This window comes from Salvia miltiorrhiza, chromosome 1 (assembly GCF_028751815.1).
Source record: "Salvia miltiorrhiza cultivar Shanhuang (shh) chromosome 1, IMPLAD_Smil_shh, whole genome shotgun sequence".
Taxonomy (NCBI): domain Eukaryota; kingdom Viridiplantae; phylum Streptophyta; class Magnoliopsida; order Lamiales; family Lamiaceae; genus Salvia; species Salvia miltiorrhiza.
Genome location: NC_080387.1, coordinates 47,072,622 through 47,090,650, shown reverse-complemented (window position 1 = coordinate 47,090,650; position 18,029 = coordinate 47,072,622). Strand labels below are relative to the sequence as shown.

General features: G+C 37.6%; 2 protein-coding genes across 2 annotated transcripts; one reads left to right on the top strand and one right to left on the bottom strand.

The window, feature by feature from the left end:
• Positions 1-992: 992 nt before the first annotated feature.
• On the bottom strand, positions 993-2,062 carry LOC131008983 (uncharacterized). Its single transcript, XM_057936148.1, has 3 exons — positions 1,721-2,062; positions 1,528-1,640; positions 993-1,335 (listed from the first exon to the last, which is right to left on the bottom strand). Exons 1-3 carry the CDS (start codon positions 2,060-2,062, stop codon positions 993-995), a joined length of 798 nt encoding a protein of 265 aa, XP_057792131.1.
• Positions 2,063-15,077: 13,015 nt separating this feature from the next.
• Positions 15,078-18,029, top strand: LOC130987613 (thiol protease aleurain-like). The gene is made up of 8 exons (XM_057911210.1): positions 15,078-15,520; positions 15,617-15,738; positions 16,464-16,579; positions 16,788-16,861; positions 16,941-17,205; positions 17,279-17,410; positions 17,513-17,648; positions 17,766-18,029. Exons 1-8 carry the CDS (start codon positions 15,327-15,329, stop codon positions 17,801-17,803), a joined length of 1,077 nt encoding a protein of 358 aa, XP_057767193.1. The 5' UTR covers positions 15,078-15,326; the 3' UTR covers positions 17,804-18,029.

The following is an 18,029-nucleotide window of genomic DNA, read 5'->3' as shown; positions in this document are numbered from 1 at the left end:
CCGGATTTGGGTCTACCTCGTCGCGTGGTCGACGACATCTGGAGTCTGAGCATGGGAGTAATTATGTGTCGTGTCGTTGCGTGTTTGAAGGCAAGCGGCTTAGGGCTCCAAGAATGACCTCATGGACAGACGACAACCCATGGATAAGGTTCTATGGTTGTAGAAATTGGAAGGTATGTCACTACTTAGTTTATTTTCCCATGGCCCTCATGAAAGTTTATAATTTTCACAATTTGTTATTTCTTTTGTAGACAAAAAGCTGTGGTTTTTTCCAATGGTATGACGAGCCAATGTGTGAGAGGGCTAGAGAAGTTATAAACGAGTTGAAGATTGAAAATGCGAAGCTCCTAAATATCCATCAAAGTTCGGCCCCCCTTATGGATATGGAAAATGAAATTGGTGATCTTTGGAATGTAATCGAAGGCTTGAAGGAAGAAAGCAGGAGAGTTAGAAGGAAAATTTTTATTGTTGTGATGGTTTTGATACTATCTTGGTTGATGATAGGCTATGTTGTTCAATCATGAAGAAATTTGTGTTTTTTCAATTGTTAGTCCTTCATTACTTTTGTATTTTGTTCTTGAATCAATGAATGAAAGAGATGAGTTTGATTCACATATTTTTTGTGGTTTTGGAATAGGTGTTATACTGTTATGAAATAGCAGGAGTTATACTTGTGCAAGTATAAGAGAACTACACAAAATGCAGAATTTCCAAACACCACAATCTGTGTAATGAAACCAATAGCATTAATTCCAAACCAAATCATTCATCCACAATCGAAATGTCTGTAATTCAAAAAACATAAGTTGTTGCAAGAATAAAGCAAGTTCAGATTCCAATCCAAATCATTCATCTAGAAGCCAATGTATGTAATTCAAAAAAAACAAAAGTTGTTGCAAGAAGAATGTCATTTCAACGAGTTGTTGTAGATTCAACAGTTGAAATGACATTCTTTCCTCTAGGTGCCTTAAATGGTTTAGCTGCATCTTTCTTCACTTTTGAAGGCCCTCCATCTTGGATGAGTAACATGCAGCTATTGCATGAGCACAAGGAATTCCATGTAGGTCCCATGCTCTGCATGTACACTGTCTTGTATCAACAAACACAATGTGTTTGTCATCTGCATGACTGACCTCATAAGCATTATCCCCATTCCATAAAACATTACAGTCAACAGAGGATTGTTTATTTGCTTCAAACACTTTCAAAGCATTGGGACACCAATCAGATTTCCAACCACCAACCCAACACCTCCTGTCCTTAATCCTATTCATCACTATCACCCTAATATCCTCAAGCATGGAAATGATTGGTTTGTGCCTTGCATCAGATATACTAGCATTAAAAGACTCAGAGATATTATTATCTACCATGTAAGTTGAGCACCTTGGTGTTTGGAAGGCTCTGCACCAGTTTTCAGGGGGGTATTGCAGAAGATTTTGGGCTGCCTTCTTGTTGATGGCACTGATCTTGGCCAAGTTGAGCTTGTACTCCTGGTGGAATGAACTCCATGCTGCAATCTAGAACCTCTTTTTGAGTTCCTCACCCTTCCACTTTTTGCTCCAGTTGGCATAGATATGCCTTGCATACCATCGGTGCTCAGCTTCTGGAGTAACCTCTTTTACAGCTTCCATCAATCCCTAAAGCACCAAATAAGTTAAAAACTGTATTGAAGAAACATAATTAACAGTTAAATGAACAAAGTAAAGTAATATCATACCTTTTGCATGTCTGACATGATGCTAACATCACCTCCATCATCTAGCATCATTTCTTGCTTCAACCAACCCAAAAACCATCTCCAATTGTTCTTGTTTTCTTTGTTCACTACTGCCCATGCAATAGGAACAATGCCATCGTTTCCATCTTTCCCAACAGCAGTTAAAAGACATACAAATGTAACTCCTTTAAGGTGGCAGCCATCGAGTGAAATGATGTGCCTACACCCTCCTAACCAATTCAGTTTGCATGGTTCTAGCATAACAAAGAGTCTTTTGAAGACTCTTCTTCTATTCTCTAGGTGTTCAGTGGATAGTTGTAACTCCACTCTACTTCCAGGCATACGCTTTTTGACCTTCTCAATATATCCAACAAGTCTATTAAACTCTTGTTTGTAACTACCCTCCAACTTAGTTTTAATCTCCTTCTTAGCCCTCTTACATTTAGCTAAACTGACATGTAGTTTCAGATGATCCTTCACATGCCCTCATTGCCCTCTGCCTGAACATTCTCTACGCCCTCTCCCTCTTCCCCTGCCCCAAAGTCAGTAGGAATAGCCTCTCTGTCTCCCTCTTCCCCTGCCCCAAATTCAGAAGGATTAGCCTCCCTCTCTATCCCTTCCCCTGCCCCCCAGTCAGTAGGAATACCCTCTCTCTCTACCCCTTCCCCTGCCCCAAAATCAGAAGGAATAGCCTCCCTCTCTACCCCTTCCCCTGCCTCAATTTCAGTAGCAGAACCCTTTCTCTCTAACCCTGATTCAGTAACAGTAGCATCATCCCCAATCTCAACCTGAAAACCCTCTGCTCGTACCCCATCATTAGCTTCATTCATGCGCTCAATTTCATCATCAGTAAATAACTCAAGTGGTGTAATACTAGGCATAGGATCAGACTCAGCGTCAGCAAATAATAGTATTTCTGTTTGACCAATAAGTTCAAAGTATTCTATCACTTTTGCACAATGCTTATCATTCCTAAGAAGTACTAGGCCATCTTCTATAGAACGATCCTCATAAACCGCATACACAAACCTAGATTTAGATTTTAGGCAAGATTCGAATACATTCACAATTCTATCCAAAGTCATATTTTCCAAAGTATCTTCTATATTCTCCGAATTCCAGCCATCATATAACAATTTACCAGTTTTAGCATCTTTCTTCCAAAAACCCCAGTAATTGAAAACAAAATTCACTTTCGAACCAGGCATCATTCTGCACAACCAAAACACGACAATAACACAAAGTAAACATTCAATACATGATTTGCAACGGTTTGCATGCTCTGAAAACACTGTTCACAACACTCAAGTTTAAGCAATACTTACATATTTGAAGTATTTGATTATCTTCGTCGTCGGAGCACTCCACTGATTTGAAGAAATCGAACGAACAAATTGCCAGAGCACCAAGAGGAAGTCTGAAGAATGTAGGTTTGAAAAATGGAAGAAGACTCTTCGTATTCATGTTCTTGGTAGAGTAACCCGCGTAAACATTAGGTGGGCCCACGCAAAAATAAAAAAAAATTAAAAATCGAAGAAAATGGCGTTAAGTGGGCCGTTTAAGGTGTGGGCTTAAGTGTAGTATTTCTACGGGCTATGGGGAGTTATTTGGGCCTCGGTCGAGTCTGGGGAGCCCAACGCTATAGGGGTGTCCACTTTAGGGGCTAATCTGTACTTTAACCCTATTTTTAATTAATAGCTCAAAATATTTTTGATAGCAGGAAAGGAAATTGGAATATGAAAGTGATATTTTCCATACCATATAGTATTTGATTAATTCTGTTAGAAAATTGTCTCACCTCTCACAGACATTACCCTTTCTACCAGACATATATTGCTTCAAGTTTTCAACTAGCCCAGTTGGAATTCCAATTCAAGTAGTCCAACAAATTTCTTAAAATACAAATGAAGTACCTAAAATAGGCCGAGTACAATATAGGGCCAAGTAGTTTGTCTCCAAGAAAAGTTAATAGGTTATACTGTCGCATTTTTTTTGGAGTTATTATATTCATAGCCCTTAATAACCTCCTTTGTTAAATATAGGACAAAATACATGTAAAATTTTAATTATTATTTTAAATAGTGATTATAAAGAATAAAATGGAGGCTATTAATAAAATTATCCTTTTTCTTCACTTAAAATATCTTTTTTACTTACATTCGTGTTCCCATTTTAGACCATTCCCAATCATGAGTCCCTTGGGGGCTCTTAAATAATCTTAACCATTTCTGAGCTAGTTTCTCACAATAGAATTATCTATGCTCGGGCTCTTAATTTTGTTAATATTTTTTAATTAAATTAAAATTTAATACTACATTAATTAAAAAATTAAAATTACATTAAAATTTTGGGGGTGGTTGCTCCACCAATTTTCCTAATTATCCTTCATTTTTTCTAGCACAATAAAATGAAAGGAAGATAAATTGAAACAAAATATAAAAAAATTAGTGTGAAAATTGAAGTAGAGGATTATAGTATTTAGAGAAGAAAAATACAATAAATAAAAAATAAAAGAAAAGAGAGAGTGCTGTTGAATACAACGACTATAAAAATAAAATAAAATAAATTTTCGAATTCTTTCAGCAAGATTCGTTGCCTAGATTTTTTATTTTTATTTTTTTGAAAGACACACATTTCTCTCTCTTCACGCGAGCTGGGCGTAGAAGTGCGCGTTGAGCGCGCACCAAGGAGGCTCAGGAACAACATGGTTTTAAATTAGTAGTATGATTTTTCTTGCTTTTCTTGCTCAGGAACACACATTTCCCCTAATGGGTTTCTTTTCTTTTCTTGCTTAAAGAAACTAATAATGATTTTTTATTTTTCATTATGGTTATTTGAATTTCGACTTAATGATTGAAATATAGCGTCTTATTAATTGGAGTCGCGCTGATTTCTGGGTTCACGAAATGTATTTTTGATGCCTTGAAAGGTTGCGCTAACTTTCTTAATATATATTCACTCTGTCTACGGAAAATTTCTCATATGCTGGACAACATGTACTTTAATAAAATTATTGATAATATTGTATGTAGAGTAAAAATATCATTATAATTGTAATTTAAAATTAAGTGATTATAAATTGAGTTATTGTAAAATAGAGTAATGACAAATTTGGTAAATATTGAGGACTTGAAAGTTAATAGAATTGTGACTATTATAAATGTGCATGACATATTTTTCATGACATAGATCTATACGCGCACATTTTTTCTATATATTTTTAATTATTGAAAGAGTTTCATCAAATTTTTTTGAAAGAGTTAAATTAGAAAATTAAAGGAGAAAATAGCTTTTTATTTTTATTTTTGAGGAAAAAAAGGCCGTGTTTTGAGTTGTGCGCATATCACGATGTTTGTTTAGTATAGTTATTGATTGATTTGTTTCCCTCTTATAGTTGAAGGAACCATATTTTGATATACGGTTCGTGTGCCCACGATCCATTTCGGATATCTAACAAGTACATACAAAAACCATAATCCTACAAGGTAGTAAAAGAAGTATACCTGCGAAACGAGAAGTGATCGACTCCAGAGTTGATCTTCCGAATTGTTCCCACGGCAAGATTCGACGTTGGATGGCAACGATCTTCGAATCCTATCTCAACTCCAATGAACAAACACTCTCAATCTCTTTCTTTCTCAATTTCTCTCTTTCTCAAAATTGTGTCAAAAATTGCTACGTGATTCATTCTTAAGAATGATATCACATACTTTTCTTTTCCTTTACTTTTGATTAAAAATAGCAAAAGATAAGAATAATAGCAATTATTATGTTTGCCATTTTACTTTTGATTAAAATAGCAAAAGATAATAATAATAGCAATTATTATGTTTGTCATTTTACTTTTGATTAAAATATCAAAAGATAAATTATTAATGAGAAAGAATCTAGAGATAATGAATTGTTTGTCCACTTGAGATTTAAGCCTTAATTTGGGCCAATCGGGGATCTACTAGCTCGAATAAAGTTTGGCCTCCCAGTGCTCGATTTTTCTTATTCAGCCCAGAATATAAATCGAGACACTAGTATTAATTTATTCCACTAGAAAATTAATACTGAATTACCTCTTTATTCTTTAGGTGAGTCGGGGCTAGTATTAGACTTAATTAATCTCCGTGTTTAAGATATCGAATATCCATTAATTAATTAATTCCTCTGACGATCAATTAATTAATTAATTAGTCGTTTAATTATAAACGACATCTCGAGTGCTACCACTTAAACTTATTATCGTATCGGAACTAATTCCACCTGCAGGGTTTAATACGATAAACTTATTAAGTTCCTCAAGAGGATATTATCATCCTGTTATTAGCAGGACACGGTTCCTTATTGCAATATAATCGCATGTCAAATAATAATTGCTATCACCCAAAGTATCGAGTATATTGAGCTTCAAGAGAACTCTCACCCATGATAAATCAAAGCAATAGTCAATCTATTATTCACACCGATTAATCCAACTAAGGTTAAGACTATTTAAGTCGCCGAGATCTTGATTCTTAATTAGTCAGAATATAAGAATTCATCTCACTGTGATTCTGTTCAATACACGAAGGTACTAGCATAAATAAATAGCCAAGACAAACTATTTATCCATTTATGCTACAATCTAAACCAGCAACTCGTCCATAGTTGCCTCGATTGTGAACTCAATTTATATCTCAACTTTTTCCAATTATATGATCTTCTGTGATCTACAACACACCATATAATCTATAGTATGAGATAAATTGGACTATAATAGGATTATGCAATAACAATAATTCAGATAGGAAAAAAGTAGTGAATAAGGTATCAATATATACAAGCATAAAAGTGTTGCTTTAAGTATATAACCCTTCAATTCTCCCACTTATACTAAAGCAAACTTTTAGTATACAACGTGACTAATAAACTGATAATATCTTCTAGCTATCCACTCGCTTGTAAATCTCTATTACAAATTCTCCCACTTATACTAAAGTTTAGTTTAGTATCGGGAGGTCACGAACTCCAAGGTCTTTAACATGCTTGTTGAACACCGCACCAGGAAGACTCTTCGTGAAAGGATCAGCAAGATTATCAACTCCCGCAATATGTAGTAATGCAACATCACCATGCTTGACCACTGACCGAATGTAATGATACTTGCCATCAATGTGTTTCATGGATTGATGACATCTTGAATCCTTGGTATTCATAATAGCAGCCTCATTATCACAATAAATTGTAATACATTTAGGCAAGCTAGGAATCACATCAATCTCAGCTAGAAAGTTCCTGAGCCATACAGCCTCTTTAGCAGCTTCACAAGCAGCTACATACTCGGCTTCCATGGTGGATAGTGAATTGCATTTCTGTTTTACACTTCTCCACACAATGGCTCCACCTCCAAACATAAACACATAGCCAGTAGTAGACCGCCTCTTGTCCTTATCACCTTGATAATCGGCGTCTACATACCCTACTGGTGTCAGATCATGAGACTGGTAAACTAGCGCATACTCCTTAGTCCGTTTAAGGTACTTGAGTATGTGCTTTACAGCAGTCCAATGAGCTTGACCTGGATTCGCTTGATATCTAGCCACAATGCCAACGGCAAAACAGATATCAGGCCTGGTACACTGCATCGCATACATGAGACTTCCTACAGCCGAAGCATAAGGAACTGTCTTCATGCTCGCTATTTGCTCAGGTGTTGTGGGACACAAAGCTTTAGATAGCGGAACACCATGTCTGAAAGGTAGAAAACCTTTCTTAGCATTCTGCATGCTGAACCGTGCCAAAACAGTGTCAATGTAGGATGCTTGAGACAAACTCAACATTCTCTTAGATCGGTCACGACCAATCTTTATTCCGAGAATATATGCTGCCTCTCCCAGATCCTTCATTTCAAACTGTTGGGATAACCAATCCTTAATGCCAGACAATACATTCACATTATCACTAATGAGAAGTATGTCATCCACATAGAGTATAAGGAAAACCAAACTCCCATCGATACAGACCCTATAAACGCAGCTGTCGTTGACACACTGCTCAAAACCATAAGTTTTGACCACGTCATCAAAACGTTTATTCCAGGATCGTGAAGCTTGCTTAAGTCCATAAATAGACTTCTTAAGCTTCCAAACTAGATGCTCTTCACCTTTCTTGATGAACCCTTCTGGTTGTAGCATATAGATATCTCTATCTTCTTCAAGATACCCATTCAAGAATGCGGTCTTGACATCCATTTGCCACACCTCAAGGTTCATATGGGCTGCCATGGACAAGAGAAATCGGATAGATTTAAGCATGGCTACTGGCGAAAAAGTTTCCTCAAAATCGATACCAGGTCGTTGAGTATAACCTTTCGCCACCAGTCTCGCTTTGAAGGCCGTAACCTTCCCATCCGGTCCTCTTTTACGTTTGTATACCCATTTGCTACCAATGGCCTTTCGACCCTCATGTAGCAAACATTTCTCGTATACATCCATGGCAGTTATGGATTTAAATTCTGAAACCATACATGCCTCCCACTCAAGAGCATCCGGATCTGCTAGTGCTTCGGAGTAAGTCCAGGGATCTTCTTCGATAAGCCCATCGTCAATTGAATCTTTAGATTTATTGACAAATGCATATCGACTGGGCAGTTTGCCCTTTGATTCCCTCTCACTTCGATGTGGCACTATTTCAGATTCGGTATCGACATTCTGTGCATTTTCTGATGAGACCTGCGGTACTATATCTTGCACAGTTGGCTGAATTGGCTGACTTGTCGTGCCAATTTCTTTGACCTCTCCGAATATAATTTTACTCTTACTTTTATGGTTATTTATGTAGTCCTCTTCCAAGAATCTTGCGTTAGTGCTAATAACGACTTTTTGATCCTTAGGACAATAAAAATAACCCCCTTTCGTTCCTCTAGGATATCCTATAAACAACTTTACTTCAGTTCTAGAGCTCAACTTATCGGCATCCTTGTTCAGCACGTGTGCTGGACTGCCCCAAACCCGGATGTGGTTAAGAGAAGGCTTGCGCCCTGACCACAGCTCGGACGGGGTCTTAGCAACCGACTTAGAAGGCACTAAGTTTAGAATGTAACCAGCTGTTTCTAAGGCATATCCCCAAAACGAAATGGGTAAAGTAGCAAAACTCATCATCGATCTAACCATCTCAAGAAGAGTTCTATTTCTTCTCTCTGCCACACCATTCTGTTGGGGTGTACCCGGTGTAGTCAACTGAGATGTAATCCCAGATTCTAACAAGTATGCTCTAAACTCGTTACTGAGGTATTCGCCACCGCGGTCAGATCGCAATGACTTGATACTTTTACCTTGTCGCTTTTCTACTTCCGCCTTGAATATTTGAAACTTGTCAAAGCATTCAGACTTGTAGCGCAACAAGTAAATGTACCCGTACCTTGAGTAATCGTCAATGAAAGTGACAAAATACTCGTACCCTCCACGAGCTTGAGTGGACATAGGTCCGCACAAGTCAGAATGAACCAGTTCCAACACTTCTTTGGCCCTATACCCCTTGGCCTTGAAAGGCCGAGTCGTCATCTTTCCTTCTAGGCAGGATTCGCAGACTGGGATTGGTTCTACTTGAAGAGACTCCAAGATACCATCGGAAACCAGTCTTTGGATCCTCCTTAGATTGATGTGACCCAATCGTAGGTGCCAAAGAAGAGTTTGGTTCTGTAGAGAAGAAGCGTTTCTCTTCTTTTGGTTTGTAGTCAAAGTAAAAGCAGATGAAGAATAATCAAATGGACATGTAAAAGTATAAAGAGAATCAGCCGCACTTCTAAATAAAACTTGACCATCTTTAATGAATACTGCACTGTCTTCTAAAAGAACAGAATATCCATACTTTCGTAATTGAATGGTAGAAATCAAGTTTTTCCGAAAACCCGGAACATAGAGTACATCTCTTAAAAACAAAACATGTTCATCAATTAATAAATTCACATCTCCAATTGAAACAACGGGTAAGCTTGCTTCATTTCCCATGGAGAGTGCTAGCTCGCCTATACTAAGCTCCCTTGTCCGCAGGAACCCCTGCAAGGTGTAACAAACATGATCAGTTGCACCCGAGCCAACAACCCATTGATGGGAAGATCTCGAAACTGAATATGTTTCCGTTACTAGAGCAATAGAAATACCTTGAGCTTTCTTCATCAAGGGACAGTCGGATTTCCAATGTCCAGTTTTCTGACACTTGAAGCACTTCCCTTTCCCCTTTGGCTTGCCAACGCCTCCGGTCGGGCCTAGCTTCTTCTTGCTCCCACCTTTTTCTTGGCCTTTCTTGCCAAGGGGCCCTTTCTTCTTCCTACCTTTCGGTGGAAAACTGGGTCCTGTGGCAGTGGCCAAAGCCTGTGGACTCTTTCCCATGACCCCCTCGGCCACTACCAACTCATTAAGCAGTTCATTTAGAGTGAACTTTTTCTTGCCCATTACAGCATTGAGTCGGAAGTTTTCGTAGGATTTGGGCAGAGTGTGGAGAACCATGTCTACCTTAATGGCATCCTCGATTCCTCCACCGAGCACGTCCAGCTCATTGAAATGATTAATCATTCCAAGCACGTGCTCGCGCACAGACGAACCTTCCGTCATCTTTGAAGACATGAGTTTCCTCATGAGTTCAAAACGGACTGATCGGTCTGATTCCCCAAAGAGCTCCTCGAGGTTCCTCATAATTGCAGCCGCAGTCTCCAACGACTGATGTTGCAGCTGCAACGCAGAAGACATAGTGGTCATAATATAAGCTTTCGCCATATTATTCGCCCTATGCCACCGCTTATGGGCCTCCCTTTGCTCTTCGGAAGACCGAGTAGTAAGGTTCGCGGGAGCGGGAGTAGTAAGCACAAACTTATACTCCTCCGCGTCTAGGACAAATCCCAGATTGCGCTTCCATTCCGAAAAATTCGGACCAGTAAGCGGCTTAGCAGATAAAACATTCAAAAGCGGGGTAATAGTCATATCTGAAATATTAAACAAACAAATGCAAATAAGAAAACACGTTATTGCATAAAGATTCGTAGCAATAATATTGTAACCTTTTGATAAAACAATATTATTGAAACCTCCGTTAGCCCAATCGAATTACACGCAAGCCACGTTCGTGTGGACGTTTACGCGCTCTTCGTTTGACCAGACACCCAGTCTTTGGTCTCATTCCATTTTCAACTTATCCTTATGAAAAAATGGGACCAATAAACGGACCTTGTCTAGACCACGCAATTTCAAGAAGGGACTCCGTTGGGGAGTTGTACTTGAAATAAACGCCTAAGCTATGACCACAGTTTAGTCAACTTTATGACTATCTTTTATTTTAACCCCTCCTAGAATAATCCATGAAAGACTAACCCGTGCAAGCCACGTTCGTGTGGACGTTTACACGAGAAGCTCCCACTATTCTCAAGGTTAAAATAATTAATTTTAATCATTTCTAGAATAACTCGCAGAAATTAATACATGCAAGTCACGATAGTGTGAACGTTTACATGCAAAAACTCCCACTTATTCACAAGATTAAAATATTTTTTTTAATTTAGAAGTTTAACCGACAAAAGCTGCAAATTAATAACGAGTGCAAGCCACGTTCGTGTGGACGTTTACACCAATTATCAATTTACTTTGTCTTAAACCAACTGTGGAGGTCTATATCAATTTTATTTAAAAAATTGAATTATCCGCTTAGTCTTTTACTTCAAAAGGTTTTGCAGGTTTACAGGTTAATCACGTTAACACGGAAAACCTAAGCATGCAGTTCTAGAACACATGTAAGTAAAACATGCTTGCTTGAAATTCTAAAACATGCTTAGAGAAAACGTGATAACACCTAGCATGATATACTATGCGCATTTAAAACCACATAGAGCAAAAAACATCATGCTATTAAAACACCTTAACGGTGATTAAATTCCACGACATAAAAGAAACCCGACAAAAAAAATTGTCGTCTTATCGTGGAAACCTGGAACCTGTTCTTCCCTGCCTATTTTATTACAAATGAATAAAATAAGGGAAATTAAATTCTAATCTATTACATAATAGATTTCTTCGTCTTTTGGCAAGTCTCGTCGTCCGCGAAACACTCCTTCCATTAAGTAGCCCAAATTAAATAAAAGATCCCAAATTAATTAAATCAAAGAGGCTCAAATTAATTAAATAAAAGAGCCCAAATTAATAAGCTCAAATTAATTTAATTAAATAGGCCCAACTTAATTTAATTAAATAGGTCCAATATATTTAATTTAAGAGGCCCAAAAGAGAGCCCAATGGAATTAAATCATAGAAGTCCAAAAGATAGGCCCAATTCGTCAATCTGTCGCTGAACAGGTCAGCCAACTTCAACGCTCCGTTTGACCCCTCAAACGACCTCCAATCGTATTTTATGCAGAAATACGACTTCTTCGTCTTTGAAAGAGCTTTCCGGGGCCACCTGTTTCACCTCAATCGGACTTCTGTAGAGGAAGTTATAGCTGTTCTTCGGAGACTGCCAGAACTTGATTTCCTGCGAGAGGCACGGCGGCGCCGGCTGGATTCCGGCGCCGGGCGACCAGCGGGAGCCCGGAATTTCTGTGCTTCTCCATTTTGCATTCTATCACCCTCTGTTCTTGATTTCTATTGTTCTCCAATAGATAAACCAACAAAGAAAAAAAATACAAATGGAAATCCTAATCTAATCACGCATAGCTTGTCGTGATTTTAAGATTACAGGCCAAGATCGACAAATCAAATAAATGATCCACGATAAGACGACGAACAATATACAAAACCTGCATATTGATATAGCAAAGTTCTACCAAGATCTAATGGTTTTACTACTCATTAATCCGATAGAGCCGAAATGTCCGGACCTTGGCTCTGATACCAATTGAAGGAACCATATTTTGATATACGGTTCGTGTGCCCACGATCCATTTCGGATATCTAACAAGTACATACAAAAACCATAATCCTACAAGGTAGTAAAAGAAGTATACCTGCGAAACGAGAAGTGATCGACTCCAGAGTTGATCTTCCGAATTGTTCCTACGGCAAGATTCGACGTTGGATGGCAACGATCTTCGAATCCTATCTCAACTCCAATGAACAAACACTCTCAATCTCTTTCTTTCTCAATTTCTCTCTTTCTCAAAATTGTGTCAAAAATTGCTACGTGATTCATTCTTAAGAATGATATCACATACTTTTCTTTTCCTTTACTTTTGATTAAAAATAGCAAAAGATAAGAATAATAGCAATTATTATGTTTGCCATTTTACTTTTGATTAAAATAGCAAAAGATAATAATAATAGCAATTATTATGTTTGCCATTTTACTTTTGATTAAAATATCAAAAGATAAATTATTAATGAGAAAGAATCTAGAGATAATGAATTGTTTGTCCACTTGAGATTTAAGCCTTAATTTGGGCCAATCGGGGATCTACTAGCTCGAATAAAGTTTGGCCTCCCAGTGCTCGATTTTTCTTATTCAGCCCAGAATATAAATCGAGACACTAGTATTAATTTATTCCACTAGAAAATTAATACTGAATTACCTCTTTATTCTTTAGGTGAGTCGGGGCTAGTATTAGACTTAATTAATCTCCGTGTTTAAGATATCGAATATCCATTAATTAATTAATTCCTCTGACGATCAATTAATTAATTAATTAGTCGTTTAATTATAAACGACATCTCGAGTGCTACCACTTAAACTTATTATCGTATCGGAACTAATTCCACCTGCAGGGTTTAATACGATAAACTTATTAAGTTCCTCAAGAGGATATTATCATCCTGTTATTAGCAGGACACGGTTCCTTATTGCAATATAATCGCATGTCAAATAATAATTGCTATCACCCAAAGTATCGAGTATATTGAGCTTCAAGAGAACTCTCACCCATGATAAATCAAAGCAATAGTCAATCTATTATTCACACCGATTAATCCAACTAAGGTTAAGACTATTTAAGTCGCCGAGATCTTGATTCTTAATTAGTCAGAATATAAGAATTCATCTCACTGTGATCCTGTTCAATACACGAAGGTACTAGCATAAATAAATAGCCAAGACAAACTATTTATCCATTTATGCTACAATCTAAACCAGCAACTCGTCCATAGTTGCCTCGATTGTGAACTCAATTTATATCTCAACTTTTTCCAATTATATGATCTTCTGTGATCTACAACACACCATATAATCTATAGTATGAGATAAATTGGACTATAATAGGATTATGCAATAACAATAATTCAGATAGGAAAAAAGTAGTGAATAAGGTATCAATATATACAAGCATAAAAGTGTTGCTTTAAGTATATAACCCTTCAATAGTTTATAGGTTTATTACACGAGCAGAAACAAGTTTTTATTCCGACCCATTTTTTTTCATTGGGCTGGAATGGAGACCAAAGATCTTGTGAATTTTTTCTAATCAATAATTTGTAAAATAAATCTCGTGAATCCATAAAAGAATAAAGAATAAAGAGTTTGTACGTTTGTGTAAACCTTCAAGTGCATAATATGTCATTTCGTAGGAGATAGATCAACCAATGTATCCCTCGAAATTGACGTTCTGTTTCCCTTCATAACATAATTTTTATCAATGTTTTCGTCTACGAAACCACTTTTACATAAGTATGCACTATGCACTATGCAAGTTTGTTGAGCAAAACCTACTTTTTTCACTTGAATCCAAGTAATAACAAGCAAACAATTCGATATATTCCCAATTATATAATATTTCAAATACAATTTTATAAATTTTCCACTACATAAATTTAAAATTGACAATATTTCACTATATATATGGGTGGTGTATAATTAACATGACATATAAAAACAATTAGACAACTCACATCGATTAAAGAGAGAGAGAGAGAGACAGAAACATGTATTCTTAATTTCTTATATATGTCTCAAACTATAACCATATTTTTAAAAATTGGCTCAAATAAATAAAATACCTCATAAGTTAAAAGTACCCAACCATATATTGTTTTGACAATGTGGAATGTATTATTCATTTTGTATTATTTTCACATCTAACCTTCGACAAAATTAACTAGATTTTATTTGTTAGAAAATTAAAACTTGTGTACATTTAAATGTACGGTGCATCTATCTTGTTCATCAATTTTATTTTATTTAATTATTAATTCTGAACTAAAATTTATTTACTCATAGTTAATGATTATTGGGGCACTGAATGATTAAATTTAACTATAATCAATTATTGGGGCACTATATTTAGATTTATACAATTTGGGTTATTTTTAGATAAATTTTCGTTTAAGTCATTTTATTAGTACATAATAACTGGAGATATGACGGCACGAGAATACCGTTAAAATCAGAGAGGGAGATCGCAAGCGCTCATGTCATGCCGTCCCTAGTTTGTTTCATTTCTTTTAAATATAAAATATCTCCCACGCTGAATACGGCGCCCCGCCCCCAGTCGCTGTCCTCCAACGCACAGCGCGGACCCCACTTTCAATTATATACGGCACCCGCGGGGCCCACCCCCAGCAACGCCATAGGATAAAAGAAAACCTCTCTCCAGTAATCTATCTGCTCTGCTGCTTCACTCCACACTGATTTTTTAATCATCCATCCCCTCCCTCCGCCGCAGAAATTCCTCATGGCTCGCTTTCTGCTGCTCGTCGTCGGGGTTCTGATCGCCTTCTCCACCGGCGCGCGATCCGGATCGGAGTTCCTCACCGAGGATAATCCGATCAGGCAAGTCGTCGACGGTCTTCACGAACTCGAGTCGTCTATTCTTAAAGCAGTCGGCAACTCGCGCCGCGCCGTTTCCTTCGCGCGCTTTGCTCATAGGTCTATTCTTCTGTTTTTCTGTGTTTTTTATTTCTAGAAGAACTTTATTTACTCATGTTGACATTGGTTTTTCACTTTTGCCTTGATCGTGAAAAGGTACGGGAAGATGTACGAGAGTTCGGAGGAGATACAGAGGAGGTTCCAGGTTTTCTCAGATACTTTGAGGACGATCCGATCGCATAATAAAAAAGGACTCTCCTACTCTATGGGCGTCAACGGTAACTTGAACTTTTACTATTGATTGTTCAGTAATCCAGTAGTTCTTCATTTGTTTTCTTACGTCTTCACATGTTGTGACTTGTGAGCTAAGATCATCTGCAGTTATACTAGTATAGAGTGAGTTGACCTTGCATATCAATCATGACTGCACAAACTCTTAACACTTTGCGTATTTTGGTGATATTAGTTGAATCTGCTGCTCAACTATTGATTGTTTGGTTTAATCTCCTATTTCTCCATTAAATATAAGATAGTGGTTGGGAGCGTTGACTGATTAACTTGGTTATGTTGAGTGCTGAGAACTTAAGGTAAAGAGTTTCTATCTATAAAAAAGGTTCGAAATTTAACAAATATTCCTAGAGAAAGAAGTCGAAAGATAATCTGAAATACGCAATCTTTTGGGAGCATCCGTTGTTAAGGAAGAACTGGTTGTGGTAATATGCGTCTATATGTGTTGCTTCCTTTCTTTGGACTTCTGAAACAACACAACTACATATATAGATAGTAATATGAGATTAAGCGTTGCTTGTGTTAGGAAGAAAATGTTGTGTATATGTCCGGCATAGTCGTTGTCAGTTTGCATATATAGGCATACAATAGTGACCACTGAAGTGATGCAAAAGGCAACCCGTCTTTTCTCCTATTAGGCTGTATGCATATAGTAATTTCTCGATAGATCAAAGCTATCGCATGGACATGAAATGTTTCCTTTTGATATGAACAGAGTTTTCTGATCTGACATGGGATGAGTTCAAAAAGCATAGACTGGGAGCTGCTCAAAATTGCTCTGCTACAACAAGGGGCAACCATAAGCTCACTGATGCTGCCCTTCCTCTTTTGGTACTTATATATTTGTTCTATTCTCACTTTGGAAAATGCTGAAGAGTTCGTTCTTGATTGCTTCTTTCATGCTGAAGTTTACAAATTGAATGGACCTATATTGTACAATAATCCAGATTGACTCGCTCTGCCTTTGCACTCTATTGAACTTAAGACTGCTAGAATGTTATGTTTCATTAGTATTTGACTTGGTTGCAATGGATTGCAGAAAGACTGGAGGGAAAGTGGCATTGTTAGCCCAGTGAAAAATCAAGGTGGTTGTGGATCTTGCTGGACATTCAGGTAAGATGATTTTCGTATTTTCTGGATATTGGACTTCATCAAAAACTATACATGGCTCTTAATATATGTGATGTTACAGTTCAACAGGAGCACTAGAGGCAGCTTATGCACAAGCATTTGGAAAGGGTATTTCTCTGTCTGAGCAGCAGCTCGTTGATTGTGCTGGAGCTTTCAACAACTTTGGCTGCAATGGTGGCTTGCCCTCTCAAGCCTTCGAATACATCAAATACAACGGTGGCCTTGAGACTGAGGCTGCATATCCATACACTGGTAAGGATGGAGTATGCAAGTATTCCTCTGAAAATGTTGCCGTCAAAGTACGTGACTCTGTCAATATCACCCTGGTAAGATGCTTAACAATTTTATTTCCATGGGATGTTTTCATTTCTTTCCCTTGACACTTTCACAAAACCATAGGGTGCTGAAGATGAACTTAAGCACGCGGTTGGAATTGTTCGGCCAGTAAGTGTGGCGTTTGAGGTGGTTGATGGGTTCCGATCATACAACGGTGGAGTTTACACTAGCACCACTTGCGGCAGCGATCCAATGGTGAGTTCGACCGTCCCCAGTCCCTCTTACTATACATGAACTGTGGCAAAATGGCAGTTGCAGAAACTAATCCTCTTTCAACTTCTCTTGTAACGTACGCAGGATGTTAACCACGCTGTTCTTGCTGTTGGTTACGGAGTTGAAAATGGCGTACCGTATTGGCTCATCAAGAATTCATGGGGAGCTGACTGGGGGGACAATGGCTACTTCAAGATGGAGATGGGCAAAAACATGTGTGGTAAGTTTTTGAAAATTTCTTGTATATAATCTCCGTTTCAGGTAAAAAAATTTGTTGTAACAAAAAAACTTTTCATGTTAAATGACTGATGCTGGACAATTGATCATCGTGTTGCAGGTGTTGCAACCTGTGCATCATACCCTGTAGTTGAGTGAGCAAACTCCTTCAACGATTTAAACTAAACCTCCAGTTTCAGATGCAGTACTTGTCCTTGATTACCTACAATAGTTAGTTATGTTTCGCAAAAATGGATATTACTAAATAAGATAAGATTTAGGTCCAAAAGGTGAGCAATCCATGAGAATTTCATGTATACCTAAAGACCCTCTGTGTATATAATCTTAAATTATGTGTTATGTACCATATCCTACTTTCTTGCAA